General features: G+C 40.0%; 1 protein-coding gene across 2 annotated transcripts in view; it reads right to left on the minus strand.

Annotated features, from left to right (window-relative positions):
- Positions 1-18,705, minus strand: part of LOC139711520 (hormone-sensitive lipase-like) — a 99,304-nt gene that overhangs the window by 22,572 nt on the left and 58,027 nt on the right. For both annotated transcript variants that reach the window (XM_071623488.1, XM_071623431.1), the window contains exon 4: positions 9,216-9,401. In XM_071623488.1, the coding sequence (XP_071479589.1) occupies positions 9,216-9,401 (186 nt within the window). The remainder of the gene's footprint in view (positions 1-9,215; positions 9,402-18,705) is intronic.

An 18,705-nucleotide genomic window follows, 5' to 3' on the forward strand; every position in this document is an offset into this window, starting at 1 on the left:
GAGGATTCCTGGCTAATTTGAAAAGAGCCGTCACAAGCATGTGCTAACTTTTGATTTGTCTGTCTGGCTAAAATTCTCTCATCTCTGTAATTATGCTCTCACCTACCTCATATGGAACTCCATGCCCCTCCCCCATACCCCCCCCCCATGTCCCCATCCTCCCCTCCCCCCCCCCCTTTTCTTTAATGAACTCGGAGGCAGCATCAGCCTATAAACAATTTTCCTTTCCATCACTGTCTACTAAAATGCCGCCAATTCCACTGGCTATCTGCTGAGTAAACCGTGTTCCCACCGATTCTTGTGATGCATGGAGGACTTTAGGATTGACTTTTGCATGACCTTTGTTTCTAAGAGGAGCTCACAGTTAACTGCACGCCATTTTCTATGTGATTGAAAATGGTCCCATCCTTCTGTTTTGATGAAGCTGGTCATGACCTGACCTTGAGAGAACCAAAATATGAAGCATCATCATAGTCCTTTTATTAACAACACATATCAAACACTCTCTCCATACCACATACTTCTAGGTGTATCAGTATGTATATTATACAAATGACACACAGGTCTGAGTGCGTCAGTCGGAATTGTGTGCATAAGGTAACTATGGAATGCTTAACCCACGAGGCGAAACCGAGTGGGTTTAGGCTAAATTCCATAGTTACCGCATGCACACTATATTCCGACTGACGCACGAAAAGACATGTGCGTCATCTGATTTATAGAATGGGTAATTTTCTTGCCAAAAACCCACTTTTCTATCGTGTTACCCGATGACAAAATTACTGGATGCATTTCCTTTTGGCTTGGCATAGACGAGACCTCGAAAACCATGCATCAGTTTTTACTGGACGCACGGCCAGCCATGCATCAGTAAATACTGATGCATGGTTGTTTGCAGTTAATAGCCATATAGGCGTCTCGTACTGGGTGCGCAAACGCTTGCCTAGTGCGCGAATCTTTGTTACACGTGCGCGATAACATGTTTACCACTGTGACTCAGCGTGCGGCCAGTAAAAATCAACACATAGCTCTCGACCAATGAGATCGCAGGATTCTCGCTACCCATTCTATAAACTTTGATGATAGAACTCCAAAGAGTTAGTAGAAAACAAACAAACAAGCAAACAAACCTGCCATATCATTATGAAGTCTTACCCATGAGCCCCTGTCACAAAATGGAGAACAATCTCATGTGAGATTATTCACAGCAAACATTGTGCAAACACATGCTGTGGGTTTGGTTGTCTGTTTGTTTGTTTTTCCATTTGAGACTGCAATATCATTTCTGATACTGATATTGGTGAACAAGGTGACAGGTGGAAGGAAAAACTCCTTTGCTCTCATTGTTAACACCCACAAAGATGATCAGGATTTCCACCAAATATTTCTGATACAGACGTAACCTCTGATATTTAAGCGGGGTTCCCACTATCACGATTGGCGCCACGATTGAAATCGTGGTCTTAATCGTGCAGCAAGCGTGATGGTCTTATCAGATTGTATCAGATCTTAAGGTCAATCGTGGCAATCGCGTTAATCGTAGGAAAATTTTGGACGGTTCAAAAATTTTCTACGATTAACACGATTAGTTTTTGATTGTGATCATCGCATCAGATCGTCTAGGATCGTATCCAAACGCAGCAAATCTCTTCTAATCGTGCTTCTTAATCGTGTTGATCGGGATCGACTTTTTCACTTCACTTCCGCTTAATTATTTTTTGCCCATTTGCCCTTATTTTACTCATAAATTGATTTATTTTGTATTCTGATAGGTGGTAGCCTGCATCTTTAGATTATTATTTAAAAACGGTAAATTGTATGACGGTGTGGGGTTTAATTGTCGTAATTTTTAAGGTACATTATCAAAATCATTTCTTTAATGATTTCATAAAATGAAAGCTGTATTACAGATTTTTAGATGTTTTCATACGTTATGTTCATTATGTTTTCATTAATGAGTTGCTATTACCATTATACAGACACACAAAACAGGATATGGGATAACTTTTGTAACGAAAACAAAAAATGAGCAAAAATAAAATGGCAGTTGTATGTCTGCACGTATTGACTAACGTCAGTACAAAGATGAAAATAATTTAATGAATCGTGCTTGAATGGGTACATATCAAAGGCGAATGGTTAATTTTTAAAAGTATATTACAGAATATTTTTTTTTTGGGGGGGGGTGCAGTATCCTGATATTTGTGTATTGTTCATAGTAATTAAGAGTTGTTGTTTCATCAGCCATCGTTTGACCCCTTTACATCTATTTTGACACTTTTCAATGTCTTTTTTTGTATGTTTGGTAGAGCACAGTTTTAGAGGAAAATGATTATTTTCAACCCTCATTATTAATGCAAATGTAAAAGTGACCATTGTCGTGGATGTGAGATCACTCGTATGATTATGACAATGAAGATCACTCTTATTATTTTCACAGTTAGTTATTCAATAAGCATAGCAATATACCCCTGTGAAATAATTTTGCATCAAAACCTCCTTTTTTGTTAAAAAGTGACATCATTTTGATTAGGGAGTCACTTTTCTGTTATGTGTGTGTATCAGTTATGTTAAACATTGTTAAGTAAAACACTAACTCAAGCCGGATAAACCAAACTTTTAATAACCCATGAGATAAGGACATTTTGAAATAAAAAGGCATATGATACATACACTTTGCGAATATGAAATCGAACACATAAGCAACACTATCCATTCGGCCAACTTTGTTATATCGAGCGTATAAAACACATAATACTATGTTACATAACATTCAAAATGATCCCATCCTCTTTCTTAGCTTCCATTTCATCATATAATTATTTTCTTCATGTATTGGAGAGAAAGGTCATTTTGTCTTGCTGGGTTTTTTTTTTTTCTGGGGAAGAGGGGCAATCATCTGATCTTATGTATTTGGGTTCGTTATTTCATTTTTTTTTTGTGAGGGGGAAGGGTGAGCATATCGTTTTAATAATCTATTAATTTCTTTACGTTTAATATTAGAAAAGGGAATATCTGAGGTTATGGCTGGCCTGGGTGCTGCTTTCTTTCTGATAACATAATCGTCATTAGCAATACTGCAAAGGTTACGTTGTCATCATCGTCAACCTGTCAAGCCTTGCCATCATCAATGGTTGTGGATAAAATTAATAGGCCTAATCACTCTGCATATTTAAGGGAAACAATGAAATCCATCGTCAGCCGGACTATAATATTCCCATTCGGGTCCAATCGCGCCTTAAATGGGGGTCGCTTCTGATCCCGATCGTAAAAGATATCGTATCTTATCTCAGCAGCCCGCATTGGTTCGCGGTATTCGTATTGGAACGTATCAGTACGTTGCTGCACGTACCAGATCGGGGATCCTGATCGTAATGGTCATGTTAAATCGGTACCAATCGTGAACTCAATCAGGACAATCCTGTCGGATCGTATTTGAACGGCAGACCAGATCGTGACAGATCGTATCGCTTGAAATAGACCAATCGTGACCATATCGCATCCAAGCGTACCAACACGTATTGACTCGCATAACCTCGTATCCAAACGTGAAATTTCAGACGAGTTCAACAAATTTTCCACGATCAGTTACGAATGTCCAATCATGGCGTTCGCAATGGATCGCACGATAGTGGGAACCCCGCTTTATAAATGAAATTAAGCAAACAGAAATGTGTGCCATGGAATACATGTACATCATTTCAAACATTCAAATAAATCTCTGCGAGGCCATTACGAAACAGACCACAATACACCATATGGCTTTTACAACACTGATACATCTGTAAGGTACAACAGCCATGTTGAAATAATGGTCACTTAACCTGCTGAACTCTCTGTAACACCATTTTTATTTTCTTAAATCAATGTTTCATGAAAAAGTGTACAACTTTGATATGTACTTTGACTTTCCCTTATTTATCTCTATCAGTTCTATCAGGCCATCCTGATCACATTCTTTACTTTCAAATCACTCGAAAGAAAAAGCTAAACACACACACACACACACACACACACACACACACCCTCTAGGAGGCACTCTACAAAAGTTATTGAAGTACACATATGTACGACCATGCAGGTCTGAACATTCCCCCGAGAGAACGACCACATAAAAGCGCATTGATGGGACTAAGCAACGTCCATCAATTTGAGACACTACAGCTCTGGAAAATAATCAGATAATCATGATATCCTCAAGAGTATGATCTGTATTCACTGAAGTGGACGAGGAAATGGGTTTCAACCAGTAATAGTCTCCAGCCGTAATTTCATCGGAGAATTTTTCAGTCTCACTTGCAAGGGATTTAATCACGCAACTGCACGTAATCCTTCAACGATACTATAAAATACTAATGGAACACATGAGCTGCAAATAGCACGCACAGGTGCATTGAAGCACACTAATGTACAGGGAATGGCACAGAATTTCAATCTAATTTTTCTTATTCAATATCCATGTTTCTTCCGCACTTTGGATTCAATTCAGTCTATTCTGATCGATTTGAATCATTTATGCATCAGCGATTGCAAGTAAAAAAAAATCACTACACGAGTGTAACAGAACTAATGTTTTCTGTATGTAGTCCCATGTGTGCATATCTGTGGGTGGGTGGGTGTGTGTGTGTGTGTGTGTGTAGCCTGCCCACACATTCAGCCTTCTGCACACAGTATCATATATGAGTGGCTAGCTATTTTCTTTCTACCTTGAACACAATTAACTCAGATGGAATGATGCATTCACGGCAGCACCTACTCATCCTGATTAGACAGCGCATGTAATCTGTTATAATTTTATGGCCATGTGCGGAACATAATAACAAGACCACTTAACGCCTAAGTAATGCGCGCATATCAATCATCAAACATGGAGCTGACAACATTCATCAATACGAGACTGACAGTACCCAGCGAGGGCGCCATACAAGGATGTCATCATTGGCGCCACCCTGGGAATTTGAAGGAAGTGATATCCCAGAAGGTGCGGTTAATCGACGATATCAGCTACCAATCACTGTCCCATTTGAGCAAATTCACGCTGTACAGTTTCATAGAAAATTGGAGAAGCACTCTAGAGAGCTCCACTAAGCAGCTCATTTCCACCACTGATCTTGTTCTCCAAATGAGATCAGTGATTTCCACTCATACGTATGCATGCTGAAAATCACCCGATTTACCAATGCAGAAGCCCCTTCTATTATGTCATCAGCAAACATTTGACCAATTCTTGACTATAATGAAGAAAGGAATTGCAGATACAGTGTATGCACAGGCTTTTAAGTGACAGGAGTATGCTTTTTTTCTCTCTCTTTCCATGTGCATTATACAATGGCAAATACAGCATCAAATTCTTAAAGGTCCTGTTGAACCTTTGGGAGCAGAGATTTTAAAAATGTTCAAGATATCACTTTTGATGCATATGTGTAGATCAGTTATATCACAAAACATCATACAATATAAAATTTTCACAATAAAGCCTAAAATATAAGGAGATATCACTATTTTTCTCATTAAACCGTAACTGTAGACGGTTCAGTCTGGAAACATTCTTATTATAACTATTGTTCAAATTTTGTATATTTAACAATACTTAACATCAATTATACTGGTTCAAATTTTTACATTGGTTATTTCTATTCCTAACTCACATTTTAGAACTATTTTGAAGCAGTAATCCTGCGTTTTTGTTCCATCTGCAAATGGTAAATTATACCTTTAAACAATTTCTCCTTCATCCTATACCAATCACCTTGAGTGCTTTCAACCTTTGTAATTACCAAATTACTTACGGAAATCACTGAATGCGTGTGTCTAGATGTATAGCTTTTTGGGCACCCACAAACATGTATGTTGCATGCAGTAGATCGTAATCAGATTTCTCCTCATGTGTTTATTCCAGCACACACACATATCACTGTGAGCATCACATAGGGCTGCTGCTCAGTGCCGCCGTTCTTTCGATTTTCCACACGTTCTGATTGACAGGCCTGATTTGAATCGCAGAAGTCTAGTAATGAAAGGTTTGTGATTTCAAATGGCTGGTATGGAAAAAAAAAAAAAGAGAGAAAATTAGTCCGACACCAAAGGTTTGAATGTCATCCACTCTTCCAGCAGGTGAGAAAAGACTCAATTTATCCCATGATTTCCTCAAGATTAGTTTGATTGACCGCAATCTAATGGACTTTTTATTACCTGGCACATTGCCAACAGCAAGCCGAGCGCACTGCATCATGGGAGAACAGAGAAAGTGCTGATCAATGGCACAAGTGGAGACTTCAACCCCACGCATCTCCTAGACCCCGTTTACAGTGCAGGGCTGGGCCGAGCCGCGGCTGAGCCTCAATTGCGAGGCTGGGCCCCGCAATTTTGTCCGCTTACACCGCGGGGCTCGGCCGCGCTTTTGATTCAAACCTTTCAATCTTTTGTCGTAGTGGCGCTCTACTTGTAAACAAACGCAATTTGGTATTGTCTGGTTTTCAGACCCTTTGCCAACTGGATTCCGTGGCAACGAAGTCGCCATTCGGGCAAAGGCCTTTGCCGAAGGAAAAATCCTTTGCAGGACAAAATCACCTTAAACTATACTAGTTTTCAACGTTGAGGGGGTAATACCCTGAATAACGAAATAGTACGGGCAAAGGGTTTGGAAGCCAGATTAAAATTGGCCGCGCATCTGGCCCAGTTTGCGTTGACACTGAGAAAAAGCCGGGCTCGGTCGCGGCTCGGCCACGGCCGAGACCACCTCCAGAGCGAGGCCAAATGCGAGGCCAATTTTGGCTCCGCATTAGGCCTTTTGCCCATTTACACTGAAGCGGGGCTGGGCCAAGCCGCGGCCGAGCCTCGCACTGTAAACAGGGTCTTAAACGGGAGATTCTTCCGCCTGGATACCTTACACATAGCAAACTGGAATCTCTGATTATGCGAACATGCGCACAATACTATGTGGGCATAGCGCACATCATGACTAAGAAGCGCGAGGTTGTGGCCATGATCTGGGGCCTGCTCACAACGTATATCAAGGGCTATGCATGCTCTACGGTTGTAATTGGTGCTATATTAGCCTTATCTAAAAAAAATAAATTAAAAATGACCAAACCATTAATTCAGGTGTGTGCCTGACTGTTTGCAAGGACCCTATCTTCAATGTGCCTGAGTTGTGACCCTTTCTCATACTAGACCTCCATTATTATGTCCTTTCAAAGACACAGCAGACCTGTTTGCCTCTCACAAAAATGAATACACAAAATTTGTATATCAAGAGCGGTACGATGACCCAAAATTTTACTCGGCTGTGGTCTGACTAGAGCCTCGCAAGCTCAAGACAGACAGGTTTCTGACTCTAGTCACCTCACCACACAAAAAAGGGCTTTTTACACTTGTAAATATTTGCTTAGTCCCGTACCAACGGTGGGGCTAAGGGAGGGCCTTAGCCCCACCGTTGGTACAGGACTATCCTTAGCCCACTTTCTGTTTACACTCGTTTTTGCCAAAGTGGGCTAGCCCCACCGATAGTCCGGTACTATCTGGCCCTGCAAAATAGCAGGGTTAGCACCGCAATTGTGGTGCCAAGCAAGTGAGTGTAAACAGAACGAAAAAATAATCCGGGGCTAAGTGACGGAGACGAAGTCCGACCCCCACTGACCAATCAGAAACGAGGTAATCAAGCGCTGCCGGTGCGTGCATGTACGTGTACAGTGCACAGCGTAATCATGAATATTCATGTGGTTTGGAAAGTCCGGAGCTAAGAAATACGAGTGTAAAAAGGTCAGTTTTCTCCTTAGCCCCGGACAAGAGATAGTACAGGACTAATTGGCCAGTGTAAAAAGCTGAAAAAATTGGTACAGGACTAACGATAGTCCTGGGTCAGAGAAAGTCCAGGGTTAAGAAACACAAATGTAAAAAGGGCTAAAGAAACTCTCATGCAGTCCACAATCAATTTCTGTGGTAACGTGATGTCGACGTTTATCATCGAGAAATCTGAACAATGCCCGAATCACTTGTCGGTTAAAAACAGAACACCAACCTTATACAAATGTACAGGGGATGGATTGCACTCTTCAGAATTATCAAACAATGCAAATACACCATTTCATCTGATCTTTGTGGTTGTTGCAGAGGATAAAATAGTGGGATCCTCTTTCTTTTTTGATCCACACGGTCTACCACAAAGGGATCTATCTGACACATGGAACAAATCCCTCCACAAAAATCCTTTTCATGATATAGCAGTATTGAATTCAATCTACTGTGTTTGTGGCAATAGTTGCATGACCATATCTGCAACAGGCAACCACACTAATTTTTCTCAGGCCATCAGCTGATGGCCTGCATTGAGTTATCAGTCGCATCATTCCAGACCTCATCATCAGGAGTCAGCCTGGCTGGATACGGTAACCATGGAAACCATGCTCACTGATGAGACGACACTATCACCGTATGTTCTTCGGCAAAAAAAAAGTGGTATCATTCGCAGGAAGAATCACAAATTTGATGATGATTGCTCGCGTGACACCAAATCCCTCATTTCTGCCGTCACCTTTCGGTATTTGATGACAAAAGGGGTACAACAAACGAGCGTGTACGTCATCAGAAGTTCCACAATGAACGGCAAGGACACAGTGCAATTAATTCTGAGCAAAAACTCTGCAGCAATTATTGCAGAGTCGGCAAGGATTGTCGTCACACAAATCAACCACACTCCTACAACCCACCTTCTTCTCTCTTCTCTTGGTGTATCATGTTTTCACAGTAAATACCAAGTCATCATAATTCATCAAAAGGGACAGCTTGATAGGGCACTAAACAATGCCTTTGCACTGCTCCCGAATCATCCGATTGCTAGAATCATTGTTGACCCCACTTTCACTTCCGATTAGCATCTTCAGTTTTTTGTTGTTTTTGTTCCCTTGAAGGTCTACCAGTTTATGAAGGAGTGGCAAGATTTTGTGAATGAATAAAGTTTGATTCAAGAGCTGTGCATCATTAAGAATAAATTAAATCAATTCAAGAGTTGCACACAGATAAACTAATACGACTTCCTGTTCAAGAGTTTGCATTTAAAATTTTCATGAGATAGACAAAAATTAAGAAAAGCACTCTCTGACTTGGACTGTTCTACTTCTTGAGCACATCCAGCCACAATGCAGACAAAATAACCAAACTTAACGAGGCAAACAAACAAATGGATCGGAAAGAAATCGCTAGCTTCCCACACTCACCTGTCCCTCCCGCTCCACGAAGCACAGGAGCCGGATCTGGACGGGGGCGGGGCCGGTGTGGGCGCAGGGCGGGGTGATGGTGGCCGTCTCCCCCTCCCCCTCGCTGCGCTCCATCTCAAAGTTGTGCGGCTGGATCTGGATGAGTTTGTTGACGGCCACGGAGCCCGCCATCAGGTTGCACATCTCCTGTGACGAGAGAGAGCAGGAAAAAAGAGGACGATGAGATGAAGGATGAACTTAAAACAAAAACAACGACCAGACACTCAAATAGATTATAAGACTACAACACAGAGAGGACAATGAGCTCTATAGAGACATTTTCAGGGTGGTAATGCTATCTACAAACTGAAAAGGAAGAAAAGCACATAGATACAGATATTGTGTGCACAGGTTGACTCATACATGGAGAAAGAAAGATATAGTTAGAATGGAAAATAGCTGGGTTGATACACGTAGATAGGTTAATACATTGACCTACATTTATACTATAGGTAAATACAGATCATGAGCACATACTTTTTTTGTTTTCAGTGATCTTTTTATTAATTCCATTTCCTTTGAGAATATAACAATTCAAAAAAAAATTACACACATTCTACATAACATGTCATAAATCATGTAGATATTTGTCTGTCATAAATCTGTCATAAATCTGTCATAAATAAATCTGTCATATCTGTCATAAATAAATCTGTCATAAATAAATCTGTCATAAATCATGCACATACACACAAACATACACACAAACACACACACACACACACACACACACACACACACACACACACACACACACACACATTTACACGTATACATGACCATCATTTTCAAAACTTAATACACCAGCCCCTTTCTTCTACTCACTCAAAAAATACAGCATAATAGAGCAAATAAAGAAAAAATAACTTCATACACAAACTCCTTGGCTCACACAGAAAAAGAAACATACTTGGGCACTTAGGGCCAACAGCGCAAAACCAGTGAAAAACATCAACAAAAGAGACTTTAGCTATCAGCTAAAGATCAAGGTCGAGCTAGAAACTTGAGTTCTACAAGCATCATAACATCTCCAGGGAGCTACAGGGTGGCTGCCAGTGAGAAACTCATCCCCCCCCCTTCTCCCACCAGAGGGACCCACTTCACATCACTCGAATCGCACCCCCTCTCGCATCACTGCATCAGAGTCATCCCGAAAACCGTCTTCTCTGGGATCTAGAGACGTCATCAACAACCCCCTCGCAACATCAAGACCTCCACCTCAAGAAGCTGAGCAGCATCAGCTGCAGATCACGGGGAAAACTTTAAACCTGCTGTGCAGCACTGCATCAACTTTACAGTTACTGTATACGCTATAATTTTCGCGTACATAAATTTTCGCGAATTGCCGATGTTACACATTTTCGCGAGTGGTTAAATTCGCGATTGGGGGGACCAGAGAAAATATGAAGTGGCAAAGAAAGTGTGAATTTTCAACTCACTAGCAAATAAGAATGATACTAGTTATGCACTGCATGAAAAAGACTTGCCAAACTCTGCGAACTAGTAAGTTAGAATTCAACATTTTTGAAGTGGTTAAGTCCATGTCGCGCTAGATTTCTGACGAGTGGTCCCCTTGCGATAATGGATTGGCTCTCTACAGTATTCGCAAGTAGACGTGGGCGTGCGTAAACAAGCTTAGCCAGTATGGTCTGTTCGGTAAGCCGTGACATGGTATTCTAGTACTGAAATGTTCGTATCATCAAGGCAAGGGATTCATTTTGGAAGGTAATATTTTCGCGTGTTGTTAATTTCGCGAATAGCTCCCGACTCGCGAAATTCGCGAAAATAAAACCCCCGCGAAATATATAGCGTATACAGTACTGGCATGACTACTTATTGCCGAATTCAAGCATGACTTTTCAGGGCCTGGATAAAGAAGATCAGTTTATCACTTTCACTTTTAATAGTATTCCTTCTCTTCTTGATATCTCCTTCCAACATGAACTATCATACTACCCATTTTGTTTGTCTGGTTAATTTTTCTCATTCTTTGCTGAGTCTTATCTTTCAAGCATCAACACACTGTGTGATCTATCTTAACCCATTGAGAACAGACTGATTTTGCTACAACACGCATTTCCCATAGACACTTGCCTGAGTATACTCAAGAATTGTCTTCAACAGATTGAGTACTGTTAAAGGAGACCTCCGGATGATTTTCAGATTTCTACATGTGAACAACTATAAATTAGTAATACTGAGGACAGAGTTTCAGAATTTGTGATAATTGGGATGAAGAATAAGAATATTTTCAAAATTTAGAACAAATTGCAATGAACAAGGATGGTGACATGGCAGAGTCACCATAAGAATGCATGAGTTGGGGCTCAAGGAAGCAGAACAAAAGAAGAAGGCATGCATAGATTAATATACAGGTGAACTTGCAAGCAAGCAGTATTGTAATGGAATTACACTGCTGCATTTCTGAAATATGTGAACCTCCTATGTCATCATCCTTGTTCAGTATAATTTGTTTAAGGTTTTTCAAATTATTGTTTCTCTGCTCAAGAACCACAATAAATTCCACAAATCTATACACAGAGTTGTTGATTTATGTACTACATGATGTGAAATTATGAAAATCGTCTGGAATGTCCCTTTAAACCAGAAAAATTGGTGGCATGAAACCTTCACAAATTGAAGCTGATGGACTTTCTCACAGCACGAAACACCACTGGCATTAACGGCATTGTGTAGACAAAACCTATCATGTGCATTTTACTTCTGCGAATTTTGGTTCCCCGCAAACTTTGGGACAATTTAATGTGCGCGAAAATTTCGTTTGATAATAATGCAATTCCTCCACATCTAATTTGTGCAATCTACCAAGCCACAATATCTGTTCTTCCATTAATAAACACTACAGACACACATGTAAGTACACACACAAACACACATAGCTGTCCATTATACTACAGATATACAAACATGTATTATCCAAATGCATTCAATTGTTTCTTAGCCATTTATTCATCCTTCCTGGTATTTGTAATGAACAAGCACTGACATTATTCATTTATCAACTTTGTATGAATCTTGAAAAGCATAGCTTGTATCACAGAAATAGTTACATTGCCATTTGATAAGGCACAAGCCATACTTTGCTTCAAATAATCAATAATTGCTATTTACATCTTAAGAATCGTTTTTGTGTAGCTGTCATTAATAATTGTTTTATGTTCTTTGTTGTTTTTTGTTTTGCATTTATGTGAAGCTTAACTTGGCTCTTGACATACTGGAATCAATATTTAAATACCTTCCCCTTTACCAGTTGTCTCCCCAAACTTGTCCAGACCCATATAAGACCCCTACATTCACACACACAATCTCCCTCACTACCCCCCCCCCCCCCCCCACACATACACACTCAAACACTAAAACAGCAAGACTTTGTTGGCTCATCGGTTCTGCTTATGGCGAGTACTTCAATTTGAAGTAAAAAGCAAAGCAATCAAGCCGTGACATTCGCTAGACCCACATCAAATTCATCCAGACAGGCGTATGAAATGGGCCGATCAATTCTGCGCCTCGCTGCATCATCCTGGACGCTACGCACTTTAAATCCAGTGATTATTTCAGCAGGGCAACCACAACACAAATTCTCTCTCTATATCACCTCTCTCTCTATCTCTCTCTCTCTCTCTCTTTCTCTCTTTCTTTTAAAAGTTTATCTCTATCTTTCTTCCCTGTTTCAAAGTTTTCTTTCTTACTTTATTCAAATCTATATCTCTATTCATCTATTACCTATGTATCTTTTTAGCTATCTATCTATCTTTCTTTCTTTGTAGGTATATCATATTTTACATATGTCACCTTTGTTCTTTTTTTTTATATCTTTCTTTCTTGCAATCTACCCCGTACTCATCTTTTTTTAATGTATCTTTTTATGTATCATTTTTCTTTCTTTTTCTTATTCTCTGCATATATCATTCTTTCTCTCCTTTATATATCCCCTTATGTCTTGATTTCTTTGTATATCCTGTATCTCTTCTCTTTTTCTATTCTCTGTTACTATCTCTTCCCATTTCTCTCTTTGTGCAAATCTGTGGATTAATTTTTCCATCTCTTTCTTTTCTTTCTATCCCCTCCACTTTTCTCTATCTGTGATATATTCATATATATATATATATATATATATATATATATATATATATATATATATATATATATATATATATATATCCTTCTTTTCTAAAGGGATCATATAGTTTTGGTTGAGATCTAACTTCAGGTTTATAACATTTTTTGGTGAGATAATGAGAAACCTCTGAGGAATTCAATATTTATTTTATGAAAATTGGTCTTGAAATGGCTGAGATATCCAAAACAGAGCAATCCTAATAAAAGGTGGGACCCACCTTTTATTAGCATCGCTTTGTTTTACTGTGGTTTTGGATGTCTCAGCCATACCAAAACCGATTTTCCCAAATAAACTTTGAATTCCTCTTAGAATGGTATGCTCTGTACTATTTCATAAGTGGTTTCTTGGCATCTTGCAAAAAGTTAAAAGCCCAATCCTCATCTCTACCAATACTATACCATCACTTTAATATCTCCCTCTCCCTTATATTTCTCTCCTTCTCTCCTGTTTATCTATCTGTCCATCTGTTCATATCTTTCCTTTTTCATATCTTTTGCATCTTGCAAAAACTTAAAAGCCCAATCCTCATCTCCACCAATACTATACCATCACTTTAATATCTCCCACTCCCTTATATTTCTCTCCCTCTCTCCTGTTCATCTATCTGTCCATCTGTTCATATCTTTCCTCCATCTCTCTCTCTCTCCCTCTCTTTCTATGTGTCTCCACTGGCCTCTTCCATCTCTCATTCTGTCTCTTTCACTATAATCTTTTTCTCTTTTCCTTTCTCGTCGCCTCCCACCCCCCCCCCTTCATTTCCTTATCTTCTGGAGATTTTCATTTTTGTTTTTATCACAGTGAGGAAAACTGAGATTCTTCACATTTGAATGAATCTGGACAAGCACACCACCGTCCGCTCGGTTCATCGCTCGCTCGGTGTAACAAGCTCGTCTGGGAGCTTGATAAATACTATCGCTTTTGATCAACTGCTGTGGTATCACATTTCGAATTAAGGAGAAGAGTTGAGGAAAAAAACAAAATAACACAGAAAAACAGGGATTCTTCCAATAACCTCAAAGAAATACTACTCCGTGATATCTTTCTCAACGCTTTTCAATGCATCAAATATTATCACATTATTGTAAAATCTTGTTTAATCCATTGTCTTCCTATTAAATGAGTTTGTGACTAAATCAAAACAGAATTTGTGAGAGAACTGTCACTTGGATTTAGCGAGGGGTTTTTCGTTTCGATCATGTATTGTATATGAAAGGTGGAATCTCAAATACTAAAGCCAGGATAATAAAACACACAACAAAAAGTCTTGCCCTAGTAAACCAAGTCTTGTCTAATTTGATGGGTTCCCACTGTCTTGCGATCCACTACTTATGGCACAATTGGCCATTGGTAGTTGATTGTGAAGTTTTGCCATTGTCTAGGACAATTTGAGTTATGATTGAAATCGTGGTCGCAGAGTAAATCACAGAGAATCAAATCACAGAGTAACCACTGTGATCATATCAGATCTTATCAGATCTTGAGGTTAGTCGTGGCAATCGCGTTGATCATAAAAAAAATTTTGAGCCGCCCAAAACTTTTCTACAGTCATTGCAATCAATATGACTGACCTGGAGATCTGATTCTATCACCACAGTGACTTCAATAATTTCATTAGTGACACAGATTGTGATAGTTATTTCAAAAAATCGAAAAGAAGAGGTTTTCGCTAACTGTTTACAAAAGAACAGCAGACTAAAAATCTGCAGTAAATCTTACATCTAAGACCTCACAGATGAAGAAGAAATTTTACAATCATCTGAAAGTCAATTTCATCTGTCAAATCACAAAACTGTATTCTTCTGTTCAGAGGTGACAACAGAAAAAAATTAAAGGAAATATTCTGAGTCCATTTTGCTCACAAAAGAAAAAAATGAAATAAAAATTCTGATAATAGTGCATGAAATCCTTGAAAAAAAAAAAGACAGAAATGCACTTTTACTGTATTTCTATTGAAAACCCCTTCTGGAAACTGATCATTTGTGGCCTTAAAAGATAATGACCCCAACCCTGATATCTTCTGGTGCCGGCAAACATCAGTAAAATATGGCATTTAATGCGGAGAGCTGACTTTGAAAGGCAAAAGGGTATGAAGAAAAAATGAAACACAAACAAAAACCAAAAAAAGGACTTCACTAAGCTCTGCTTCTTAACCCGCTGAAGACTAGTCCCGAGTATACTCGAGCAGGTGTCTATGGGAAATGCATGTTATAGCAAAATCAGCCCGTCCTCTACAGGTTAAAGAATTATAAGTCTAGGCAGCTCCTGGCTGCTACTCTAAGATTCTCCCCTTCCTCCCCCGCGATGTGAGGCTGTAATCTCTCAGATGGGGCGGCGAAATCTCGCCCACGAGACGCTGGAAGAAATCAGTGTGTAAATCACGCAAAAATCCCCCCCCCTCCCCCCCTCCCCCCCCCCCCCCCCCCCCCCCCCCGTTTGCAAACCTCCCTCGGACAGCCCTACTCTTGCCATGGCATTTTGGCAACACTCTGCCCTTCCCGCCCTTCCCGAGGCTCTGTTTAGCCAAGCGTGATGTTTGCCATCGCTCACGTTCAGGGCGTCATCGATGTGCAACAAAATGACAAAAATGGCTTTTTCTTTGGGGGAAAGGCATTTCAATATTTCATAAACACTCCAGATCATATCATATTTCAGACATGCGGGAGAGAGATTTACAGGGGTTTTTTTTTTTTTTTTGTTAGCCTCACCGTTGCTTCCCTCGTCGTAAAGCCTTCAGGGTTTCATTGCATCATTTTGAGTCTGGTCGAGATGAAATACATAATGTAATTACACGGTAGTCACCTTTCAGAGAGATTCTGAGGATTTTGCCAACACGGAAGAAATTTTGTAATCTTCCATCTCTTGACGATAAGTGAAGGACTGGGGGAAAAATGTTACATTCCAGTTGTTGGGAGAAAAGAAACATTTTACAGAATTTTCCAGGAACAAATTTGGAATTATTAATGTGAATATATCCAGGCATTGTTCATATCACCCTACAACAAACATGTGAAGTGATTTTAATGAGAAACAAATCAAAGATGTGGATTGGAAATGAGGAATGGTATGATGGTAAATGAAACTTAATTGGAAGCCCAGTGGTATAGTGGATTCTCACACACTCTCACACAGAAGAGTCACAGTTCAAAGCCAATCAGGAGCTCACATATGGACTTTATAGAAAAGATGTCTTCTACATGACAACCCTCTTGACCCATGATAAACAGATTAAGTACCCAGAATTGCTGGGGCAATGGTGATGACAGGGCCTTCCATGCTGGCAGTCACAATGCTGGAAAGGCTGCTTGTTTTTAAGGATGTATTGATATGAAAGAAAAAGGAAACTAAATCACAGTCATGACACTTCTGTGTATAGGAAGTGAGTATGTAAGCTTCACCACTCTCACTCAGTGTTACTTTTGTACATGTCTTTTAATCCTCAGTAGTCACCTAGTTCTAGTGTTAAAGTAAGGGAGTTATCTTCCACTTTAAATCATGGAATCAACCTTGACCCATTGAAGAGGAGCTGATTTTGCTATAACACACATATCCCATATTGACAACTGCCCACACGTACCTGGGGCTACACTTCAGTGGGTTAACCCGTTGAGGACGGTTTGATTTTGCTACAACACGCATTTCCCATAGACGCTTGCTCGAGTATACTCGGGACTCGTCCTCAACAGGTTAAGCAAGCCCAGCAGTATAGGTTGACCAGCCCCCCCCCCCCCCCCTACACACACACACACACAGACACACACACACACACACACACACAGACACACACACACACACACACACACACACACACACACACACATACACATACACACACCCACACACATACTGCATATAATTGTTTATATGGTGTGGTGTTATTGCATTTTTGTCAAATATCAAAATGTCTTCATGTTTTTCCCTCATTGAGTATATCGTCGCTAGGGTGACAAGACCTTGTATCTGCAATTTTGGTGAAAATGACTTTTTTGGATTAATGGTCAAATAATAGGTTAAGTGATGTCCTGTCCAAATCCCAACTGTCTTACTCCAAAAATGAAGCCACCACACCATGTCAAAGGAAAGGCTATCCCATTCGCCACAGTGCTTTGGCCGCCATGTTTTTTGGCTCTCCTGAACATTTGACATTTTGTAGATACAAGGTCTTGTCGCCCCAGCGACGATATGCTTCCTGTATTGATCCTACATTTGGTAATTTTGGGTCTTGATAGATACATATGTAGAGATAACCTGAAATTAAATAGAAACAAAAGATAATTGCTTCCTTTTGGTACTGTAGGCCAGTCCACTGATAGCCTCAGCTCTTCACTGCCTGGGCAGCTTTCAACTTTTCTATGCTTTTGGTTCGTTTCATTCTCCGCTTGGCACTTCTGCTGACAGGTTTTCTTTGCTGATAGGAGAAGATAGTTTGACGGCCCTGATTATCGGTGAATGGGGGGCTTGTCTTCTCATCATTCTTTATCGTATTAGGCGCGATCAGACTGGCAAAAGATCGAGAAGTTTAAAGGGAAGATAAACCCCAAGAGCAATGTGGATTGAGTGAAAGCAGCAACATTAGTAGAACACATCAGTGAAAGTTTGAAGAAAATCGGACAATCGATGCACAAGTTATGAATTTTTAAAGTTTTGGTGTTGGAACCACTGGATGAGGAGACTACTAGAGGTTATGACGTGTGAGTGGACAACAATACCAAGAAAATATAAAGAAAATTGTACAAAAATCCATTTTTCATGAAAATTACAAATTCCATCAACTTGATATTGACATATGTTAAGGGTAGCAATTATTCCCCCTGCTTTCTGAAAGAGGTTGGTCCATTTCTCTGTCATAATTCTAGAAAAGTGAATTTTTGTTGAATTTCCTTTATATTTTCTTTGTATTGTTGTCCACTCATACGTCATATCCTCTGGTAGTCTCCTCATCCAGCGGTTCCAACACCAAAACTTTAAAAATTCATAACTTTTACATCGATTGTCCGATTTTCCTCAAACTTTTACTGATGTGTTCTACTAATGTTGCTGCTTTCACTCAATCCACATTGCTTGTTGGGTTTACCTTCCCTTTAAGATCGCGAAGTTTGGGCCATTGGCACGTGCATAAGAAGGAGTGCGCCGTCCGATGGCTAGTGATTGTGATGTAACAATGCACATCTGTACATGACAATGGCCTCGCGCTTCGGAGGCACTGCCCGCAAACAGATCGAGAAGTTTTGCGGGAAGTTTGCAGTCACACTGGCAAAACTTCGAGATCTTATCCAGATCGCGATCGTAAACTTCTCAATTTTTTGCCAGTGT

This window comes from Diadema antillarum, unplaced genomic scaffold (genome assembly GCF_040938485.1).
Source record: "Diadema antillarum isolate AM-2024a unplaced genomic scaffold, OU_Dant_1.0 scf00000004, whole genome shotgun sequence".
Taxonomy (NCBI): domain Eukaryota; kingdom Metazoa; phylum Echinodermata; class Echinoidea; order Diadematoida; family Diadematidae; genus Diadema; species Diadema antillarum.